The sequence below is a fragment of the Ascidia mentula genome, chromosome 4, assembly GCF_947561715.1.
Source record: "Ascidia mentula chromosome 4, kaAscMent1.1, whole genome shotgun sequence".
In the NCBI taxonomy this organism is placed as follows: domain Eukaryota; kingdom Metazoa; phylum Chordata; class Ascidiacea; order Phlebobranchia; family Ascidiidae; genus Ascidia; species Ascidia mentula.
The window spans coordinates 9887179-9907640 of record NC_138569.1 but is presented as its reverse complement, the minus strand read 5'-3'; the positions used below and the strand labels follow the sequence as shown (position 1 = coordinate 9907640).

Below are 20462 nucleotides of genomic sequence, written 5' to 3'. Positions count from 1 at the left end.
TATGCGCCGACACCACTGGCAAATGGAGGTTTTTGAATAGTTTAATTTGAAATCGGACCCTGTGACAATGGTTAAAAGCCAATGAGAACTCCAAAACAATTAAAATAAACAAAGAGTACCCGTGTTTACTTCGACGCGTTGTGGTTTCCCAACAACATACAGGTTATAGGGTTACAAGCCGGCAACTGTGAAAAGTCAAAAGAGTTGATGACGTTACTTTATTTGTGTTCTTGCGCTAGAGCTTGGCAATATATTTAAAAATGTCTGGTCGGCATTACACTGACTTAGAGAATGAAGAAAAAGAAACGATTAAAAAACTTCAGGCCATGGGATTTTCTCTACATCGTATAAAAGAAGCTGCTTTGAGCGTTGGTAAATAAGTTGAAATTAAGTATTGTGAGGCAACGTTATTTGATTATAAAAACATTTCTCTTATTAAGGTGCTACAGTGAATGAAGACAGCTTTGAACTAATTGTTGACATACTGACATCTGACCCAACTGAAGATTACGACCGGGGAAACAGCAGTGGTAAATAAAATTGCTGAAAATGGTTGAAAACGCATTTTACTTTAGATGTGATCACATTATTTTCACATAATCTGTGCAGGATATTTTTTGCCAGATGACAACGATTCCCTGTCGGAAAGCGACCATAAAGCCGCACAAATTGTTCTACCAAACCCAAATGGTGGATATCGTATCCACGTTCAGGAGCTTGAACGGATTTTTAAACATGAAAATGTTGCCAGAAAACGAGTAGCTTTGTACTCCCTGGCGGGAGCATTTAGAAAGGGGAAATCATTCATGCTCAATCTCTTCCTTCTTTTTTTGTGGGCAAAGAAAAAAGGAGAGGTGGATTAATTGCACACAAAGAATTTTTTGAATACAAAAATCTCCATTAAAAATATTTTCTTATTATCTCATTTTTATCTTATGAAAACAAAATTACAAAAACTACCACATCAAAAAAAACATTATTTATTTCATAGTCTAAAAATTGGCTGAAATCGAAGCAAAAAGAATTGAACAAGGGGTTTGGTTGGCGAGGTGGATCAGAAAGACATACTCAGGGAATCTGGATTTGGGATGAGCCGTTTTTCTTTGATACACCCCATGGAGAGGTGAAAGAGATATGCTACACATTTACATATATCCTGTTTTATGCATGTGCTTTGTAATGCAGGTTGCAGTATTTCTCATGGACACACAAGGATCGTTTGACCCTGGCTGCAGTGTAAAAAACTGCTCCGTTATCTTTGGACTAAGCACTTTGATAAGTTCAATGCAAATTTTCAACGTTCACGGTCAAATACAGGAAGATACCCTACAGCACCTCCAGGTAGGCATATATGATACAAATTAAATACAAATATCAATGCTAGTATAGAACGCTCAATAACTTGTTTTTGGTCCAAGTTGTTTACTGAATATGGAAAGGCAGCCAAGCAAACTAAAAAGCACACAATAGGAAAACCATTTCAGGTTTGTTGCATGATTTTAAAAGTAAATATTTTTAAAAATGTTTTAAAACGCAAATATTTCAAAAAAAAGGATCTGATGTTTCTGATTCGCGACTGGTCTGACACCGACATTCCATACGGGCTACAAGGCGGTGAGCAAGTTTTAAAAACGGCTATGGAAGTTCACCTGCAACACGAAGATACTCGTTCGGTTCGAAAACACATTCAGAAATGTTTCGAAAACCTGTCATGTTGTTTGATGCCTTATCCAGGAGAAAAAGTCTCAGTTAGAAAAAAAAATCAAGGATGTCAATTACGTTTGGGCGGTAAGCAACACGACAGAACTACCTAAGACATGGGTAACTTAGAATCGGTTGTTTTGTTACTAAACTGACTTTGCGCCACCTTAACAACAATTTTGTGTTTGCTTTAGCTGATACATATACGCAACGTGACAAATGACATGGGATTCATGCAAACAAACAAAAGGCTTAACTTTTTAAAGCTATTTCTGATATTTTCATAATTTGATGTTTAGACGTAAGCGATGAGTTTCTTCAAACGGTCCATTCTTTGGTGCAAACACTTTTCTCTCGCGAAAGAATTGTGATTAAAAAAGTGAACAATAAGGAAGTGACTGGAAGAGATTTGGTTAACATTACTTTGGCTTATTTTCAAGTTTTTCAAAGTGGAAAAATGCCGGAAGTTACCACTGTATTGCAGGTGAAACAGTTATAGTTGTTAAAAAGTACGTAGTATATGGTCTAAAGCAGTGGTTCTCAACCGAGTACTATGGTGTAGTACATATGATATGATTGTCATGAGATTAACCACAGCAAGCAATTCTCTGTAGGCAACCGCCAGAGCTGATTTAATGACGTTGGTCCAACAATGCCGTGATTTGTACACTAGAGAAATTAACGAGGTACGTTCCTAATGCAAACAACGAATATTTACAGTTAGAAGTAAAATATATATTAGACCATATGGATCCTAAACCAAGAACCAACAATGCGTAGTCTAATGTGTAAATTGCCAATAGGCAATCACACCAAAATAGTAAAATGTGGGCTGGTTATTCTGATCAGGTCCTATGTATGTATGATACAATGGTATAGTCTAGTAATAAAGGGTGAAAATAATTAAATCCCAAGCGTTGTTGGTCTAGATCATGTGTTTCACATTTTAAAGGAAATACTAAATTGCAGAAATGTGCAGAAGGATTTAAAACGGATTGCGAACTACGAACAAATCACAATCAATGCAATCTTAAAGCAATTGAAAAATTTAATAAACAGCAAAAATTTGGTGATGACGAACTTGTTGAAAAATATTTGACAAACTTGACAAATGCTATTGATCAAGAATTTGACCGCGTTAAAGCTACAAACGCAGTCAAACTGGTAGGTTACTTGCTCTTGCAATTATTATTACTGAGAGAAGATTTGATGTTGTTTGATACGAATGCAAATAACAACTGATCCCATTTACACAAATTGAAACATAATTGGTGTAGATACGATCACAGAACGTCAGGACAGGTTGTATATCACAAAAGATATTTAAACAACTTTTAATATACCATGTAACAGTGATAGGAGGCTGTTTTTATATGAGTTTACATCAAGCACTCGTAATCTGACCTTAACACAATAAACAACTAATTACAACACCTTCCTCTTTTAGGAACAACTGAAAGTAATGATAAAAAACGAAGCTAAGAAAGCAGAAAAAAACTACACAAAGGCTCTCAAAGATGTATGGTGATTTTTTGTGTTACAGGTTGCGATAAATTAACTCAAAAACAAAAAATTGTTGACTTGAAATGACGCCCAAGAAATTTATTAAATTCATATTATGACTACATTACCAATTAAACGGAGAAGTTGTAATGGTCTACAATATATTTAAAAAAATTACAGTGCTGCGGTGAGGGCTACACGGATGAAAATTCCTTAAACGAAATTCAATCCTTGTGTCTTGAACAAACTATGAGTGATTTCAAAAATCAAACTTCGAAATATCCTCCTGACATCGTCCAGAAGAAAATAACAAAGCTGGAAAGTGATTTACAACAAGCATTTGAGACATTTAAAGGAAACAATACTAGAAAATTGGTAATCATTACGCATAACAACACTTTTTTCAATATCGAAAAACGACCTGATGATTGATACTTCTTCTTACGCTCAAATCGCAAAATGCTCGTATTCTGGTTTATTTCGTAACGTCTAATTTTATGATAGGATCAACTGAAGAGACAAATCGAGTTTGAATCTAATGCTGCTTTGCACAAATACAACAGCACTATGGAAAAGGTATGCATCACAATCTAATTGAATTAATTAAATAATTTGATGTCTGTATTCACGTTTATGATAGTTTTTCAGAGCAGCGTTTACCCGGGATATTAAAAAAAATTCTCAGAAGGGTGTTTTTCGTTCCAGAAATGCAGCAACAAATTTATAAACAGCAGAGCGTTTGATGAAGCTCACCGTGACGCCCGGGACGCAGCTATGCAACTGTTTAGGAGATCAAATGTTGGTTGCAACACCACTGAAAAGGCAAATGAGGAAAAAAATCTCGCCGCACAAATTACTGAGGCACAAAAGTCGTTCCTAAAAACCAACGAGTTAAACGAAAACATCACAAAGGCCAAACAGGATGCGAAAGACACTTACGTGTCAGCAATGAAACAAGTAAGCAGAGTTTGGCGAATCTTTAAGTTAAAGTAAAGGGAATTCCAAACTTTACTGTGTACAGGTATGTGGCGAAGTGTACGTGAATGAGGAAACGCTCGAGCAGGTTCACTTGGAATGCAGGAGACAAGCCGAAAAAGCATTTTTAGAAGCTAAGGGTATTAGTGATGCTGACAATGGTCACAATGACAGAGGTCAGATGGATGACATCATCAACAACGAATTTGATGCAATTAAAAGAGAAAATAAACTCCTAAAGGTATTTATTTGAATCAAATTTTACCTTTAAATTTTTTATTTTGTCTTTTCACAGAAATTTGCCATAAATCAACTTAAACAAAGGAAACAGGAGGCATTTGCAAAATACCGAGAAAACATTAAAGAAGTAAAATCGTGCGAGAAACAGCTTTTAACTCAAACTAACACTCAATCATTTTCAGGTAAGAAACAAATACGTGGATGAAAGCCGTTTGGAAGTACTACAGGAGGATGCGAAGGAGATAGCAGAAGAATATTACTGCAGTCCAAATGAAATTAACGAGCCTGAGGACGAATATACCTCGCTTAAAGAACAATTGGAAAATGAAATTGATGACTGTTATACAAGGGTTCGCAAAAGAAACACAAGCAACAAAGTAAGTCCAGCACAAACAAAACCTGTTATTATCTTATTGCCTTCACCCATGCCTCGTGTGAAAAATCGCACGACAAAGTCTACAGCTTCCTAACATTAATTATTAAAACAAAATAAATTTTTGGACAAAGCTGCTTTAATAAACGTAACAACACAATAACGTCCATTTATTTTGGTAATTTAATGGATTTTGCCACATTAGAGTTTTACCAAGACCCAGATACAACTTAAATTTTACATGCGGAATTTAATATTTATATGTAGAAAGAAGTGGAGGATGTGGCAGAGGGACTTTTGCAGAAACTAAAGGAAGAATATTTGAAGTACATGAATGAGGTGGGTTATAAAAGCTTTCCTGTTTGATAATGACCAACTTTTTAAACATTTCGCGCACACTGCGAAGAAAGTTCTATTTAAAGTATGCCTTCTCATTATTATGTTACCGTTGATACAGTTATTGATTTACTTAAAGTATTGTTTAACGCCATCGTAAAGTGAAACAAAACTGTCGTTTCGTTTAGTTGTGTGACGGAAAGTACGTTGAAACAAATGAATTAAGGAAAGGTCACGAAACATTCTGTGGAGAAATTAGAAGGAACGTCGAAAATCAGATTCAAATTCAAGAAGTAGCCAACCAAACATACCTAAGTTTCTTGGTATATGCGCAAGAAAAATTTGACGAAATTCAGACCCGCAATGAAAATAACAAACCATCGTGGCTTTGGAATCTGGCACCAGTATTACTGGATGGTGTAACCGCCTATATTACCAATCAAAACCACCCCAAAAAATTGTTGATTGCAGCAACGGCAACCATATCCAAATTTGTGACTATGTTTGGCAAGAAAGACCAACCAGAGCATTTGACAGCAAAATCCGAAATGTCTAGTTCTGTCGATCCTGAAGAGTTTCAGTGACCTTGTAGCGCAGAGTACGATTATAACCCAAAATTTAAAGCTCCACAAAAACTTTCACTTCACATACAGTGTGTTGCGTGTTATTGGATAGTTTTTGTGTAAAATATGATCCGGGCCTGAGGTCGGCAACCTTTGGCATGCAAAAACCCAGTTGCACTCTTTTTGCACCAAGCTAAAACCTATGTTGGTACGGATTATTTGACCCTTCATCGCACACATAACATAATCAGCACAACAATGATCTAATAAAGCCTACAGGAACAGCCGAGATCACTATAACTTTGTCATGTTTTGCATTTATTTACATCGCTGTTTTCTTTATGTGCTTGTCGTCTCTATGGAGCAGAGGGTGAAAGAGGTACGTGTGGCTTCAAAACCATAAGTTGCCGACCTCTGGTATAAACAATAACGGCCTTCTTGTTTTAAGTGCAGGTAACCGTAATGTTTTTGTAGGTAGTCTTTAGTAACTTTTTGCGTATTTTGTCCCATGTATTAGAACGTTTACTGTGATAATATTTGCGACTGTCCATATTATAAAAGTTTTGTACTTTGGTGAAAAGTCGAATTTTTACCCACATTGGCAGCGGTGCGACGGAAATTACGTTGAACCGGAAGATCTCGACACTCAACACGCTGAGTGGAAAATCAAAATTGCTGCAGAATTTTCACAAGATAAAGAACGCAACACTTTGAGGTTGTGGCATGATATCCAAACCCAATGCATGAACGAGTTGGATGATCTGTACCAAGTTATCAAGGAAAGAAACGCCAAAAACGAACCCACTGCCCTTGTGCGCTTTGGTGGAACCGTATGGAACGCAGTTACTGGAGCAGCCAAGGGATTTTTATGTTCTCCTCCCGGGTTTCAGCTTATTGGAACAGGGCTCGGGGCCATTTCTGGCCTTATACATGGTTCCAAAAAGTGAACAAAATATCGTATATCTGTGAGTCGCATGTGGCAACGATGCAAACAAAAAGTATTTTACATTCCATGTGCTTTTCGGACATTTGGTATTAATGACATAACAACTTGTTCAAAACATATAAATTCCGCTGCAAACACACAAAGTTGTATTTTTAATGTATATAGTTACCTAATACTTACATTAGCAATTTTGTTTGGTTGTGCGTTAGATCATGTAAATTATAGTGTATTGTCGTGTTGATTTTTCGAATGCTTCCTTGTGTATATTTAGAAATATAACTAAATTGCTTTTCTCCTAAAACCAGGTTCTGTCGTTCGGAGTTCGACAACTTTCCAACATGAGTTTGCTAAACAAATGCAGCATAGCTTAATATAATATTAATTATTCTTGTCTGGTTTCTTGGCATCCCGCGCTTCACAACAACATTCATCCCACTTGAATAATGTTGCAACACATTAAAATGTGGGTAGGTGATATTATTGTAATTGCAGTGCTATGAAACCACCTGCGGTTGAAATTTTTAAAAATCGGACTTTCTCAAGAAGTGACAAGATACATAAGCACGGGAGTTCAATTAATGTTACGCTACCAAATTCAAGAAGTAGCCAACTAAACACACCAAAGTTTCTTTCTATACGCGCAAGAAAAATTTGACGAAATTCAGACCCGCAATAAAAATAACAAACCATCGTGGCTTTGGAATCTGGCACCAATATTACTGGATGGTGTAACCGCCTATATTACAAATCCCAACCACTCCCCAAAAATGTTGATGGCAGCAACGGCAGCCATATCCAAATTTGTGACTGTGTTTGTCAAGAAAGACCAACCAGATCATTTGACAGCAAAACCCGAAATGTCTATAGTTCTGTCGATCCTGATGTGTTTCAGTGACCTTGTAACGCGGAGTACAATTATAACCAAAAATTTAAAGCTTCACAAAAATTATGAAAAAGGTACTTTCGTTTCACATATACGTGCGTAGTGTTGGACAGTTTTTCTATGTGAAATATGGCATGGACTACAGGTCGGTAACCTTTGCCATTCAAAAACCCAGTTACTCCCTTTTTGCAGTATGTTTGGAACCGTAAAACGCCAAGTTGGTAGGGATTATTTTTACCTTTTAACGTACAAAAATCAGAATGATCTTGCAAAACCTACAGGAACAGCCAGGTGCACCATAACTTTTTAATTTATTTACATTATAGTTGTTTTCTAAATGTGCCTGTCTCTATGGAGTTATAACAGAGGGTGAAAAAGACACATGTGTCTACGACATCATAGGTTGCCGATCTCTGGCATAGACTTTACGGCATTTTTGTTTAAATGTATGTTTTGGGGTAACCGTAGTCTTAAGCAACTTTTTGCGTCTTTCGTTTACTGTGAAAATATTTGCGACTGTCGATACTGTGAAACGTTTTATATTTTGGTGAAAATTCGAATTTTTAACCATCTTGGCAGATGTACGACGGAAATTACGTTGAACCGGAAGATCTCGACACTCAACACGCTGAGTGGAAAATCAAAAGTGCTGCAGAATTTTTACAAGATAAAGAACGCAAAACTTGGTTGGTTGTGGCATGACATCCAATCCCAATGCATGAACAAGTTGTCAAGAAAAGAAACGCCAAAAACGAACCAACTGCCCTTGGGCGCTTTGGTGGAACCGTATGGAACGCAGTTACTGGAGCAGCCAAGGGATTTTTATTTTCTCCTCCTGGGTTTCAGCTAATTGGAACAGGACTACGAAACATCGTCAAAAACTACAGTTTCGGGTTGCTCTCACAATTTTAATTCATTCATTGCTTAACAGGTAAACTTTACGAACTACACTTTAAATCTAATCATCTATGTTAAAGCAAGCTACACGTGGCACAAACCTAAACAAAAAACATATTGTTTCTGTTGCTGCCAGGGATAATATATTTTAATAGTCTGTTCTTCTGGCAAGTAAGTTTGCCAATGGTAGAGAGAAAAGAAGTTCTTTAACATTATGATGTCACATATGTCAAATTGGAATTGTGTTGAAGTTCAATCATTTATATACTTCATGCAAATACGAGTTTTAAAAATTGTGTAGATTTTATAAATAAGTTTGTATTTTGTGATGTTTGGTAGTTTGCTATACTCTTTAGAGCTTTCCCTTGTAACTTTCTATTTTACCAAGCAATTGCACCACGATTTCGTCATTTGCAAATGTTACACATACTCTGGTTGAACATTAACCGTTGGACAAATAGGTTACATTGCTCGATCAACAATGGCGTAATATCATTGACAGTTGATCTGCCACGACAATGGGTAATGTGTTTACTTTCCATGAAGTTCTTGCTGAAGACTATACTTGATTTGAAACTCCATGGCAGACTTGTTTATTAATCGAAAGGCACGATTGCAATTACCAGGTGGCTTAAGTTTAATTTGTTTCAAGCGCGTTTAACATGTGACTGAATTGCAGCGAATTAACAATTAAAAGAACGTGCGAACGTTTACAGCGCGATGGCGAGAATAACAACAGGGCCGAGATAGGTCGAGGAGAGTAGACAAGACTAGACTAGACTATCGAAGGATTACGAAATGGGCGTTTTATAACAAAGTATCAGAAAAAATGTGTTGTCTAGTAGGATGCCAGAAAGCTTGTGGGAGCTCCAGCAGGAAAGCTTAGCACCGTCTGCAGTCTTCGGGCCGTATGTGTTCCAAATGTGTAAAGAATTAAGTAGGGAAACATGCGTGTTGCTACACATGTCCCTTCCTTGTGAAGATTGACAGTTTCTATCCGAAATCCAATGTCGTCTTGACCTTTGGCTGTTGCGAATTGGGTTGCATTGAATTCGGTGACTTGTGGTGGTTATCGGCCGCATTATCGTCTTGGTTTTGCTGTCACGGTGATTCTTTTTTTTTTCTGTGTACAAAAGAAAACCGGCAGTAAAATGCTCAAACAATTTAAAATATTAAGCTTTTATGGAAATTGCGTGCTGCATGACAAATAAAAAGGTTTGTAGTAGTAAAAAAAATATGATTTTGGATTAGACAGCAACAAACACCATAAAACGTTAAAAGTGGTAGTTTAGTTTAAGATAAATTCATGTCACAAAAAAAATGGGCCAAAACTTAAAATCATACGTGAGTTAGGTTAATCAGCAGTTTCCTGCTTCAACCAGTCATAACAACCCTAGCTAAAATAGTGCAAGGATTTATCCTAAAGGAACGTCAGTCGTGCTTAACTAAATGCCATAGGCATAGAAGTCATGTCGTCAAGACCAGGGAAGGTCTAAGGTATTCTGACATAATAACTGAAAATTGTATCTGTGTGACCTTGCTACACGAAAGACGTCAGGTCCCTTAACTGCGCCGCGCCTCTGCTGTTGTGCATATGGAGGACTTTCTAAGCAGACAAAATGTTTAGGCTAGGGTCCACAATTCACCATTAAGTAACGTCAAATACGTATACCAATATAACTAACGTTTTAGTTACATGAGTTACTTCAACTAAAGAACCCCCTTCTCGAAACAAAAAGAGTATAATACACGCATGCATACTGACATAACCTTGAAGGATAGGCGTTTACTTGCATAGCATGCTGTTATAGACAAAACATGCTTTAGAGCAATTCGGCTTTTAAACGAAGTGACTTGTTAATATTGCGTTAAGACTTATAAGTTACAATTACAGTACCGGGTTATAAATGGTGTTCGGTCATTACGTCCAGCTCTTTTCTTGCGTCCGTCATGGTTATAGAGCGAAGATTCATTCTCTATGATCCACCACGAAAACAAGTAAAATTTCGTGAGAATCTTAAAGTATAATGCAATAGAATATTACCAAAAATAAACGGAACAAACCAACCTGGCATAAACAAAAGTGATCACGTCGGGGTCACCAGTGCAGCGTACAAATAGGATTCCCTGTGTCGCTGCTTTGCTGAATCTAAAGTCTGCTTGCGTGTTCTTGCTGAAGACTATACTTGATTTGAAACTCCGTGGCAGACTTGTTTATTATATTGAAACACACGATTGCAATTACCAGGTGGCTTAAGTTTAATTTGTTTCAAGCGCGTTTAACACGTGACTGAATTGCAGCGAATTAACTAAGAAAAGAACGTGCGAACGTTTACAGCGCGATGGCGAGAAGGTCGAGCGACTAAGAGAGTAGACAAGACTAGACTAGACTATCGAAGGATTACGAAATTGGGCGTTTTATTACAAAGTGTCAGAAAAAATGTGTTGTCCAGCAGGATGCCAGAAAGCCTGTGGGAGCTCCGGCAGGAAAGCTTAACACCGTCTGCAGTCTTCGGGCCGTATGTGTTCCATATGTGTAAAGAATTAAGTAGGGAAACATGCCTGTTGCTACAGTACTTTACTTCAAGTGCACTGTGAATTTATAGAGCACATAAATCTAAACACAGATATTTCGGGTTGCTCTCACAATTTTAATTCATTCATTGCTTAACTGGTAAACTTTACGAACTACACTTTAAATCTAATCATCTATGTTAAAGCAAGCTACACGTGGCACAAACCTAAACAAAAAACATATTGTTTCTGTTGCTGCCAGGGATAATATATTTTAATAGTCTGTTCTTCTGGCAAGTAAGTTTGCCAATGGTAGAGAGAAAAGAAGTTCTTTAACATTATGATGTCACATATGTCAAATTGGAATTGTGTTGAAGTTCAATCATTTATATACTTCATGCAAATACGAGTTTTAAAAATTGTGTAGATTTTATAAATAAGTTTGTATTTTGTGATGTTTGGTAGTTTGCTATACTCTTTAGAGCTTTCCCTTGTAACTTTCTATTTGACCAAGCAATTGCACCACGATTTCGTCATTTGCAAATGTTACACATACTCTGGTTGAACATTAACCGTTGGACAAATAGGTTACATTGCTCGATCAACAATGGCGTAATATCATTGACAGTTGATCTGCCACGACAATGGGTAATGTGTTTACTTTCCATGAAGTTCTTGCTGAAGACTATACTTGATTTGAAACTCCATGGCAGACTTGTTTATTAATCGAAAGGCACGATTGCAATTACCAGGTGGCTTAAGTTTAATTTGTTTCAAGCGCGTTTAACATGTGACTGAATTGCAGCGAATTAACAATTAAAAGAACGTGCGAACGTTTACAGCGCGATGGCGAGAATAACAACAGGGCCGAGATAGGTCGAGGAGAGTAGACAAGACTAGACTAGACTAACGAAGGATTACGAAATGGGCGTTTTATAACAAAGTGTCAGAAAAAATGTGTTGTCTAGTAGGATGCCAGAAAGCTTGTGGGAGCTCCAGCAGGAAAGCTTAGCACCGTCTGCAGTCTTCGGGCCGTATGTGTTCCAAATGTGTAAAGAATTAAGTAGGGAAACATGCGTGTTGCTACACATGTCCCTTCCTTGTGAAGATTGACAGTTTCTATCCGAAATCCAATGTCGTCTTGACCTTTGGCTGTTGCGAATTGGGTTGCATTGAATTCGGTGACTTGTGGTGGTTATCGGCCGCATTATCGTCTTGGTTTTGCTGTCACGGTGATTCTTTTTTTTTTCTGTGTACAAAAGAAAACCGGCAGTAAAATGCTCAAACAATTTAAAATATTAAGCTTTTATGGAAATTGCGTGCTGCATGACAAATAAAAAGGTTTGTAGTAGTAAAAAAAATATGATTTTGGATTAGACAGCAACAAACACCATAAAACGTTAAAAGTGGTAGTTTAGTTTAAGATAAATTCATGTCACAAAAAAAATGGGCCAAAACTTAAAATCATACGTGAGTTAGGTTAATCAGCAGTTTCCTGCTTCAACCAGCCATAACAACCCTAGCTAAAATAGTGCAAGGATTTATCCTAAAGGAACGTCAGTCGTGCTTGACTAAATGCCATAGGCATAGAAGTCATGTCGTCAAGACCAGGGAAGGTCTAAGGTATTCCGACATAATAACTGAAAATTGTATCTGTGTGACCTTGCTACACGAAAGACGTCAGGTCCCTTAACTGCGCCGCGCCTCTGCTGTTGTGCATATGGAGGACTTTCTAAGCAGACAAAATGTTTAGGCTAGGGTCCACAATTCACCATTAAGTAACGTCAAATACGTATACCAATATAACTAACGTTTTAGTTACATGAGTTACTTCAACTAAAGAACCCCCTTCTCGAAACAAAAAGAGTATAATACACGCATGCATACTGACATAACCTTGAAGGATAGGCGTTTACTTGCATAGCATGCTGTTATAGACAAAACATGCTTTAGAGCAATTCGGCTTTTAAACGAAGTGACTTGTTAATATTGCGTTAAGACTTATAAGTTACAATTACAGTACCGGGTTATAAATGGTGTTCGGTCATTACGTCCAGCTCTTTTCTTGCGTCCGTCATGGTTATAGAGCGAAGATTCATTCTCTATGATCCACCACGAAAACAAGTAAAATTTCGTGAGAATCTTAAAGTATAATGCAATAGAATATTACCAAAAATAAACGGAACAAACCAACCTGGCATAAACAAAAGTGATCACGTCGGGGTCACCAGTGCAGCGTACAAATAGGATTCCCTGTGTCGCTGCTTTGCTGAATCTAAAGTCTGCTTGCGTGTTCTTGCTGAAGACTATACTTGATTTGAAACTCCGTGGCAGACTTGTTTATTATATTGAAACACACGATTGCAATTACCAGGTGGCTTAAGTTTAATTTGTTTCAAGCGCGTTTAACACGTGACTGAATTGCAGCGAATTAACTAAGAAAAGAACGTGCGAACGTTTACAGCGCGATGGCGAGAAGGTCGAGCGACTAAGAGAGTAGACAAGACTAGACTAGACTATCGAAGGATTACGAAATTGGGCGTTTTATTACAAAGTGTCAGAAAAAATGTGTTGTCCAGCAGGATGCCAGAAAGCCTGTGGGAGCTCCGGCAGGAAAGCTTAACACCGTCTGCAGTCTTCGGGCCGTATGTGTTCCATATGTGTAAAGAATTAAGTAGGGAAACATGCCTGTTACTACAGTACTTTACTTCAAGTGCACTGTGAATTTATAGAGCACATAAATCTAAACACAGATATTGGATTAGTAATATTTGATTTAGTTCGCCTGTTATTTTACGCGGAAATGTATTTGAAAAGAAACCAACACATGTTGGTTTTGTTGGGCTACAGTGAGTCATTATTGGTGGATGTTTTATGTTATGGAAGTTGAGGCGAACGTTTGACTTCACGGAAATCTGTAACCGACTTACATCAAGTAAAATTACTAGATTAAAATTTGTGAAACAAAACTCTTTTGTTTACATCCATAATATGTCCACATGTTTTGTAGATTACACTTAACGATGGCTAAAAATCTGGAAAGCGAATTGTTAGTAAGTATTCCAATATATACATCCCTAGTCCAGCAGCAGAAGTATAGAGAGGCAAATGAATATGTTCCTACGATCAGTTGCAACATGAGCGAAACCAAGGTCGAAGAGCTTTGCCAAAACTATGTAAAGAAGCAAAACTTTGTTGAAGCCTTGCTGATGTACAGTTGCTTATTGAAGAAAAGCACCCAACTAGATTCATTGAAGAAACAAATGGAATCCTTGTCAAACACTGCTCAGAAAATGTACGAAACGGATCCAATAAACGCCGAGATAATATTGGAATGCGTGATACCAATGCTGAGAGAGGGGCTTAACCAAATGCTTAAACTGGCGTCGCCTAATGGCTGTCTAGAAATAGCTTGGTCATTTTTCTATCTACAGCAAACTGCGGGTTGCGTAAAAGACCTAAAACAACAGAAAACGTACTTGGATGAATGTCTTGCAACTATACAAAAACAATTTGGGGTTAATTCAAAAAAGATCCAACTGTACGTAAAATGCAAAAAGATTTTAGAAAAAATGCCCAGTGTTGACGAACCAGCTGGAAACAGTCAAACTTACGCATCAGCATCTTCTGGTCAAAGTATATATTTTGGCAGTTAAAAGTTCAAAAAGTACAGACTTTCAATGAAATTTAAATATTTTTAGTTGCTTCTGATCATGTTTACCAACGATTGGAAAATATATCTTTACAAGAAGGAAAAAAATATGTGGATCAACCGCCGGTACGGAAAAATTTAATGCAAGATGCGTCCTCGGCAAAACAAAACAGCGCACACACGAAGGTGACGCTCCCAAAATGTAGTGAAAAAAAAACACAATAAAATCTTTTGTAACAAGTGTTTTTGAATATTTGGGTGTTTTTAAATATTTGTGAAGAAAACAAAAACACAGTTTTTTTTACAGATGATTAAAGTTAGTCCACAAAGAGTTTCATCTATATTACCGTCAAGCAATTCACTTGCGTACCCAATGTATGATGGAAATGCATCCTTGTCATGGACATATCTTTGTGATGTAAAAAGAGGGGCTTTGGCAAAACCCACAAACTACCGTAAACTATCAGAAAATTCGTGGAAAACCTTGGAACGATGTATTTCCAAACAGTCAGTAGACTTTCATGGGTTTACGGATGAATGGACAGAGTTCTGGCCTGCAGTTTGGGTTTTTCATTTTAGCAGCTTTCAGCACTTTGATGCTCATAGTCTGTTGCTTTTCGACTCACGATTAAAAAACTATGCCAACTTTATTTTCGGGTTTTGCAATTCTCGCGTTCGTGGTGTCATGGAAATAATGTTCGGCCCAGGCACTGACATTCACTACAAATTAGAAAAGCTGCCGCATTATCTTCAGTGCCATGCATTCCAACACGGACCAAACGAAACTACGCACAGAATCTGCAAGTGGCTTAAACAAGCTAACGATCAGACGTTCAGCAAATTAATATTGGAAAGTTTACCTACAGACATTTTGTCGGATTGCCGTTACCTGCTGGATGCTGCGGATGAGGTAGTTTCATGTTAAATCAAAGAAAATTGTATTTTGAATTGAAAAAATGAAAAAAAAAATGGTGTGTAAACAAAAAATGTTTTTCTACATATTAAAAATGAAAAAACGTTTTAGGAACACCGGCACCAAAATCATTCTTCAGGTAAGAGCCATTCTACGTTTGCCATGAGCACCGATTGTTGATTTGTTTTTCGTTGCCATACAGAGAGGACAAGCGTGGGGTTTGATTACACAGAGAGTCGGGAAATATCTAAAGGAACCTATGGCGTTAGAATTGTCACGTAAGCCTAACACAAAACACAATTTCACAGCACGTACGAAGAGGCGCCATTGTACGGGTGTGCCAAAAGAAAATAGATTTGGATTCGAATACCTGCGCTCAGTATTCGGCCAATTCCGTACCGAATCCCACTTGATGACGCCATAAAGTTATATCCGGGCCATAAAAAATCACACGAGTCCCACGTTCGCTTCGTCTAAACCAATTTTCGTATATAAATGCGCGATTTCTAAGTATCATTGTTTAAATTTGCGTAAAACACGATAAATGTAGGATTCGAAGTGAACATTCGGATTCGGTGCCGATATTCGGATTCGGTACAGCACATCCCTACGACATTGAAACAATGTTTCCTTCTCCAAAACGTGCCATGTTTTCTTTTGAATTGTTGATGAACATCGCATGTAAATTTTTGTTTGCAGATGTCGAAGGCGCAATGACGGAAAATTGTTTGCGGTAAAAAGTATTGATCCACATTTTTACTCGGATGTGAAAAAAGAAATACTCAACCTTGTTAAATGTGATTCCCATTTTGTTGTAAGCTACGTAGGAACAATTCAAAAGGTGGAGTGCAACATGTGGTATTAGTTACAGGGTAATTCCCGTGTGTTTTCGCAGGAACGTTTCATAGACCTTATAATGGAACTGTGCAGTGGAGATGTTTCTCAGGTAAAAATTGCTCAAGAAATATATGTCGCTTGGAAAGAATTTGTTGCACTTGTTTCAGTGGGTATCATGTCGCATTGCGAGACTAGATGGAAAAGAAGCAGACAAAAAACCAATCAACCCAGACACCGGGTTGCAGCTTGATGTAGACTTTGTCAATTATTTCAATATCACCGCTCATGAAATTCTCCGCCAGTCGGTGAAAGGACTTAAGTACTTACATGACGTGAACATTGGTAAATATGATGTTGTTGATGGCAAACAAAGAATCAAAACTAAAATAAGTACAGAAATCTCTTCTGCCTTTTTCATTCATTTGCAGTAAAATTTAAGTTTACCTTTTATTTCCAGTTCATCGGGACATCAAACCAGCAAACTTTTTGTTGAAGAAAACAAACGACAACCGAACAAGAGTTAAACTTGGAGACTTTGGACTTAGCCGAATTATTATGAGCGGCAACTCGTCACATCACACAAGATCTGCAGGAACTGAATCATTTATGGCTCCTGAATGTCACAGTACAAACGATCAAAATACAGTCAAAGTGGTAAGACTTTACCTCTGAAAGTATTTAATAATAAGGCTTGACTGTACAGAGACCGATGTTTTTAAATCTGTTTCGAACCCAGTTAATCCTGGGCATGAATCCCCATCAGTTTGCGCCAAGCGCTTTGTGTATATTAATATAACTTACCTCCATCTTTTGTGTAGAAACCAAGTGGTGACATTTTTGCAATGGGTGGTTACATTTACTATGTACTTACCCTTGGCTGCTACTTGTTCGGCAAAGAAACTTATAAGCACCAAGCCAAAATTCGTTCGAAAAAGCCACCCACATTTCAATATTTGATTCCACACTGCACAAAAAGTCGGGTCATTGATTTAACGAAAGAGCAAATGATTACTGCCTGTGACCTGGTGAAGAAAATGGTTGTTTATGATCCTGATCTTCGTCCTACGATTGATTCTGTGGCCCGGCACCCGACACTATGGTTAACTGAAAGGAAAATTGCATTTTTAAAGGTATCGCGCAAAAACAATAGCGTATATAAACATCAGCTGTTTATCTCAAAGAAAACCCTTACATAAATAAGCTAAACAACAAATAAAAGCAGGTTGCACATTTTGACACGCTACATATGTAATCTTGAATATGTAGCTGTAAACTATTAAAATGACTGTTGGAAGTGATGCATATGCTTTGTTTCTATTGGTGGTTGGCTGCTTTAGACAACACATAATGTAAAGTATCAACAATAGTCATCAACCGCAACATTCATGATTGTTGACTATGCAGGAGGTTTCGGGTGTTTTGGAAATAACTGGAACTCGTTCGATTGACCGACGGATTTTCAACAAGTACAAAAGGACGTTTTTGGAAGACTCTCCATATGAAGGTCAATCAGAAAAGGTTACTTTCAATGTCGACGGTGTACTACCAACAACCAACACTCGTAGCTGGGGTGACAAAACTTGCAACGGTATTGAAGACCTTATTCGTATCATGAGGAACAAGGTTTGTTCAAAATACTTTTCATGCAATTTGGTCAGTTAACTATTATCCCAGTAGGACTCACGACCCTTTGATATATGTTACACTGCAATCATCTTTGTTTAAAATGCCGTAACACTACATGAACTTATCTCTTTCATGGTACTGCAAATAACTTAAAGTTGTAGTTTTGCTGAATTACATCGGTTTCACCAAACGTTATTGTACTATGTTGCATTTGTTTAGCACACTCATGTTGGAAAGTTGTCGAAGTCCGAACGACGGAACCTGGGTTTAGGAGAAAATGAAAGATTTTCTGATGGGTTCTTTCAGTTGTTTACAGAAAATGTTCCCCATCTCATCATTCACTGCCACGATTTTTTCTGCGAAAATAAGGAACTTCATCACTACTATGACTAAATTATCACACTGCTATATTTCAACGCTATTCACTGCTACTAAATATAGCAGGAATGTGCGGTTGTATTTCTATTCGTTCTTGACTAGAAACACATATAGCTGGTTTAAAAATTTTTTTGTTGACGTTCAAACAAAAAAATAGTAGAAAGGGTGTCGTAAACTTTTTAAAGCTTTGTTTTGCATCAAAACTTTTGAGTTGCCTTTTTCGCTTTTAGCAACGTAGATTTAAATTTTCATATGATTTTTTTCATACAATTTTTACATTTTTACTTTCCATTGGCCCTGGCACTTACACTTATTATGTTGTAGTTACACACCTGTTTTTCCACATGTTATGCCATTTATGCATTAGTTTTATATATGCATTAATTTGTTTCCTGCCTATACGCTATTTGTCAAATCTAGGACAAAGTTTCTATGAGCACTTATCGAACAACGCATGTCAGTGTGGATCTAGGGCGGAATCGTACGTACCTAGGTTCCAGACATTTAATAAATGCTTTCATTGAAGTAGATTTCGACTTGGAAACAATTAAAGACTGCAATAAACAGTTACAGCCCTGTGGCGTGACCAACAGGTTTAGTAAGCGTAGATTAGTGGCCCGTTACACTGCCCAAAACACCCAAAGCGACACACAAACGGCCTAATAAACCAAAAGGCAGTGACGCAGTCATGCGATAATATTTGCTAATTTGAAAAAACACACACAGAACACAAGATTGTGATGGCCATAAACGACGAAAGGGGCGCAAAATACGTCATTTTTTGCAGGGAAAACCATGGGCTGAATATTTATTGACGCCCTAAGATCATTTATACCAACCATTTATCCTCACAAATATCTAAAGAACCATTGGAGGTTCTTCGAGGAAAATTACAGTGAAACAATCTGCAATGTCCGGTTTGCTTTTGAATAAGATAGGGTGTACACTTTGATAGTGCTTTACCAACTCCATCTTATCCCCTTTGGACTCTTTGAAACTTCTTGTTCACCATGTGAAACGGTGAGAATGCCACCATATGCTAAATCGATTTTTGGTTTGGCCCACATATTGTTCTTTTGCACGTGGTACAGGTAGCCGTTATTACATTCATAATAAAAAGTTGTTCTGATATGAACTGATATGTAATCGAGTATTGTATATGCCATTATGATACTAGGTTACTCTGTAGACCACTACTAGACAGCACGGCACATTATTTGCGGATAATGATTAATTTTATTTTCACCTTTTTAGGCCTATTGTGTGATATGGAATAACTTCTCACGGCACAGCAGACAATATCTTGTGGCACTCTAGTGTGCCGCGGCAAAGTGGTTAAAAAACAGTGGTTCAACACACAACTAAAAAACGGTTAATATAAGGATTACATAACTATAGTTATGACTATAGTCAATAATGTGAAACTTTAATTGTCGCTGGTAGAAAAACAATGTCTAGTAAAGGGACAGATTCTCGGAAAATTAACTATATACAATTTTGAACTATATACATTGAAAATATAATCTTGGGTGTTGGCAGCGGAACTTATGTTCTGAAAAAGTTATGATGTAATTACTAACGTATGTCCGAAAAACCCATAAAAACATAAATTACCTTTTGTTTGCAGCATTGCCATATGAGACTTTCTGATATACGAACCATGGATCATACCAGAAACTAACCCTACTCCTGTTCCAATTAGCTTTAAACCCTGGAGGAGAACATAAAAATGCCTTGGCTGCTCCAGTAACTGCGTTCCATACGGTTCCACCAAAGCGCCCAAGGGCAGTGGGTTCGTTTATGGCGTTTCTTTTTATGACAACTTTGTACATATTATCCAACTCGTCCATGCAATGGGTTTTGATATCAACGTATTTTCCGTCGCACAGCTGTGGTTAAATTTACCGTTTGGAGATGCACTTAACGTTCGAAACACTTAAGTTTGTACCTTTCGACGTGTTTAAAATGGATCACTGCAAGTTAAACTTTCGTTTGTTTTTTCATTTGTTTTTATAACTATAATTATTGAAAATCAGTAAGTGCCAACATAAAATAGTTATTCGTGAGACACACAAAGATACAGGACTGGAAAGAATTTGTTTCATGCTCAGTAGTGACGTACAGA

At 37.4% G+C, this 20462-nt stretch overlaps 2 protein-coding genes across 4 annotated transcripts; both read left to right on the top strand.

Moving 5' to 3' along the window:
- The first annotated feature begins 239 nt into the window (after positions 1 to 239).
- On the top strand, positions 240 to 6932 carry LOC145897779 (uncharacterized). 3 transcript variants are annotated; one of them, XM_082986218.1, is made up of 19 exons: positions 240 to 372; positions 441 to 530; positions 610 to 854; positions 992 to 1123; positions 1186 to 1341; positions 1419 to 1484; positions 1554 to 1788; positions 2001 to 2185; positions 2316 to 2387; positions 2671 to 2865; positions 3149 to 3220; positions 3385 to 3579; positions 3709 to 3780; positions 3910 to 4161; positions 4226 to 4420; positions 4475 to 4546; positions 4602 to 4796; positions 5060 to 5131; positions 6297 to 6932. In XM_082986218.1, exons 1-19 carry the CDS (start codon positions 261 to 263, stop codon positions 6636 to 6638), a joined length of 2955 nt encoding a protein of 984 aa, XP_082842344.1. In that variant the 5' UTR covers positions 240 to 260; the 3' UTR covers positions 6639 to 6932. The 3 variants fall into 3 exon arrangements, with proteins under 3 accessions (XP_082842344.1, XP_082842343.1, XP_082842342.1); XM_082986217.1 differs by having other exon boundaries at positions 625 to 854; positions 5317 to 6435; XM_082986216.1 differs by having other exon boundaries at positions 5317 to 6435.
- Positions 6933 to 13954: 7022 nt separating this feature from the next.
- Positions 13955 to 18352, top strand: LOC145898055 (serine/threonine-protein kinase/endoribonuclease IRE2-like). The gene is made up of 9 exons (XM_082986496.1): positions 13955 to 14567; positions 15608 to 15635; positions 16196 to 16337; positions 16392 to 16442; positions 16501 to 16675; positions 16791 to 16987; positions 17152 to 17370; positions 17738 to 17956; positions 18179 to 18352. Exons 1-9 carry the CDS (start codon positions 13955 to 13957, stop codon positions 18350 to 18352), a joined length of 1818 nt encoding a protein of 605 aa, XP_082842622.1.
- Positions 18353 to 20462: the final 2110 nt, after the last annotated feature.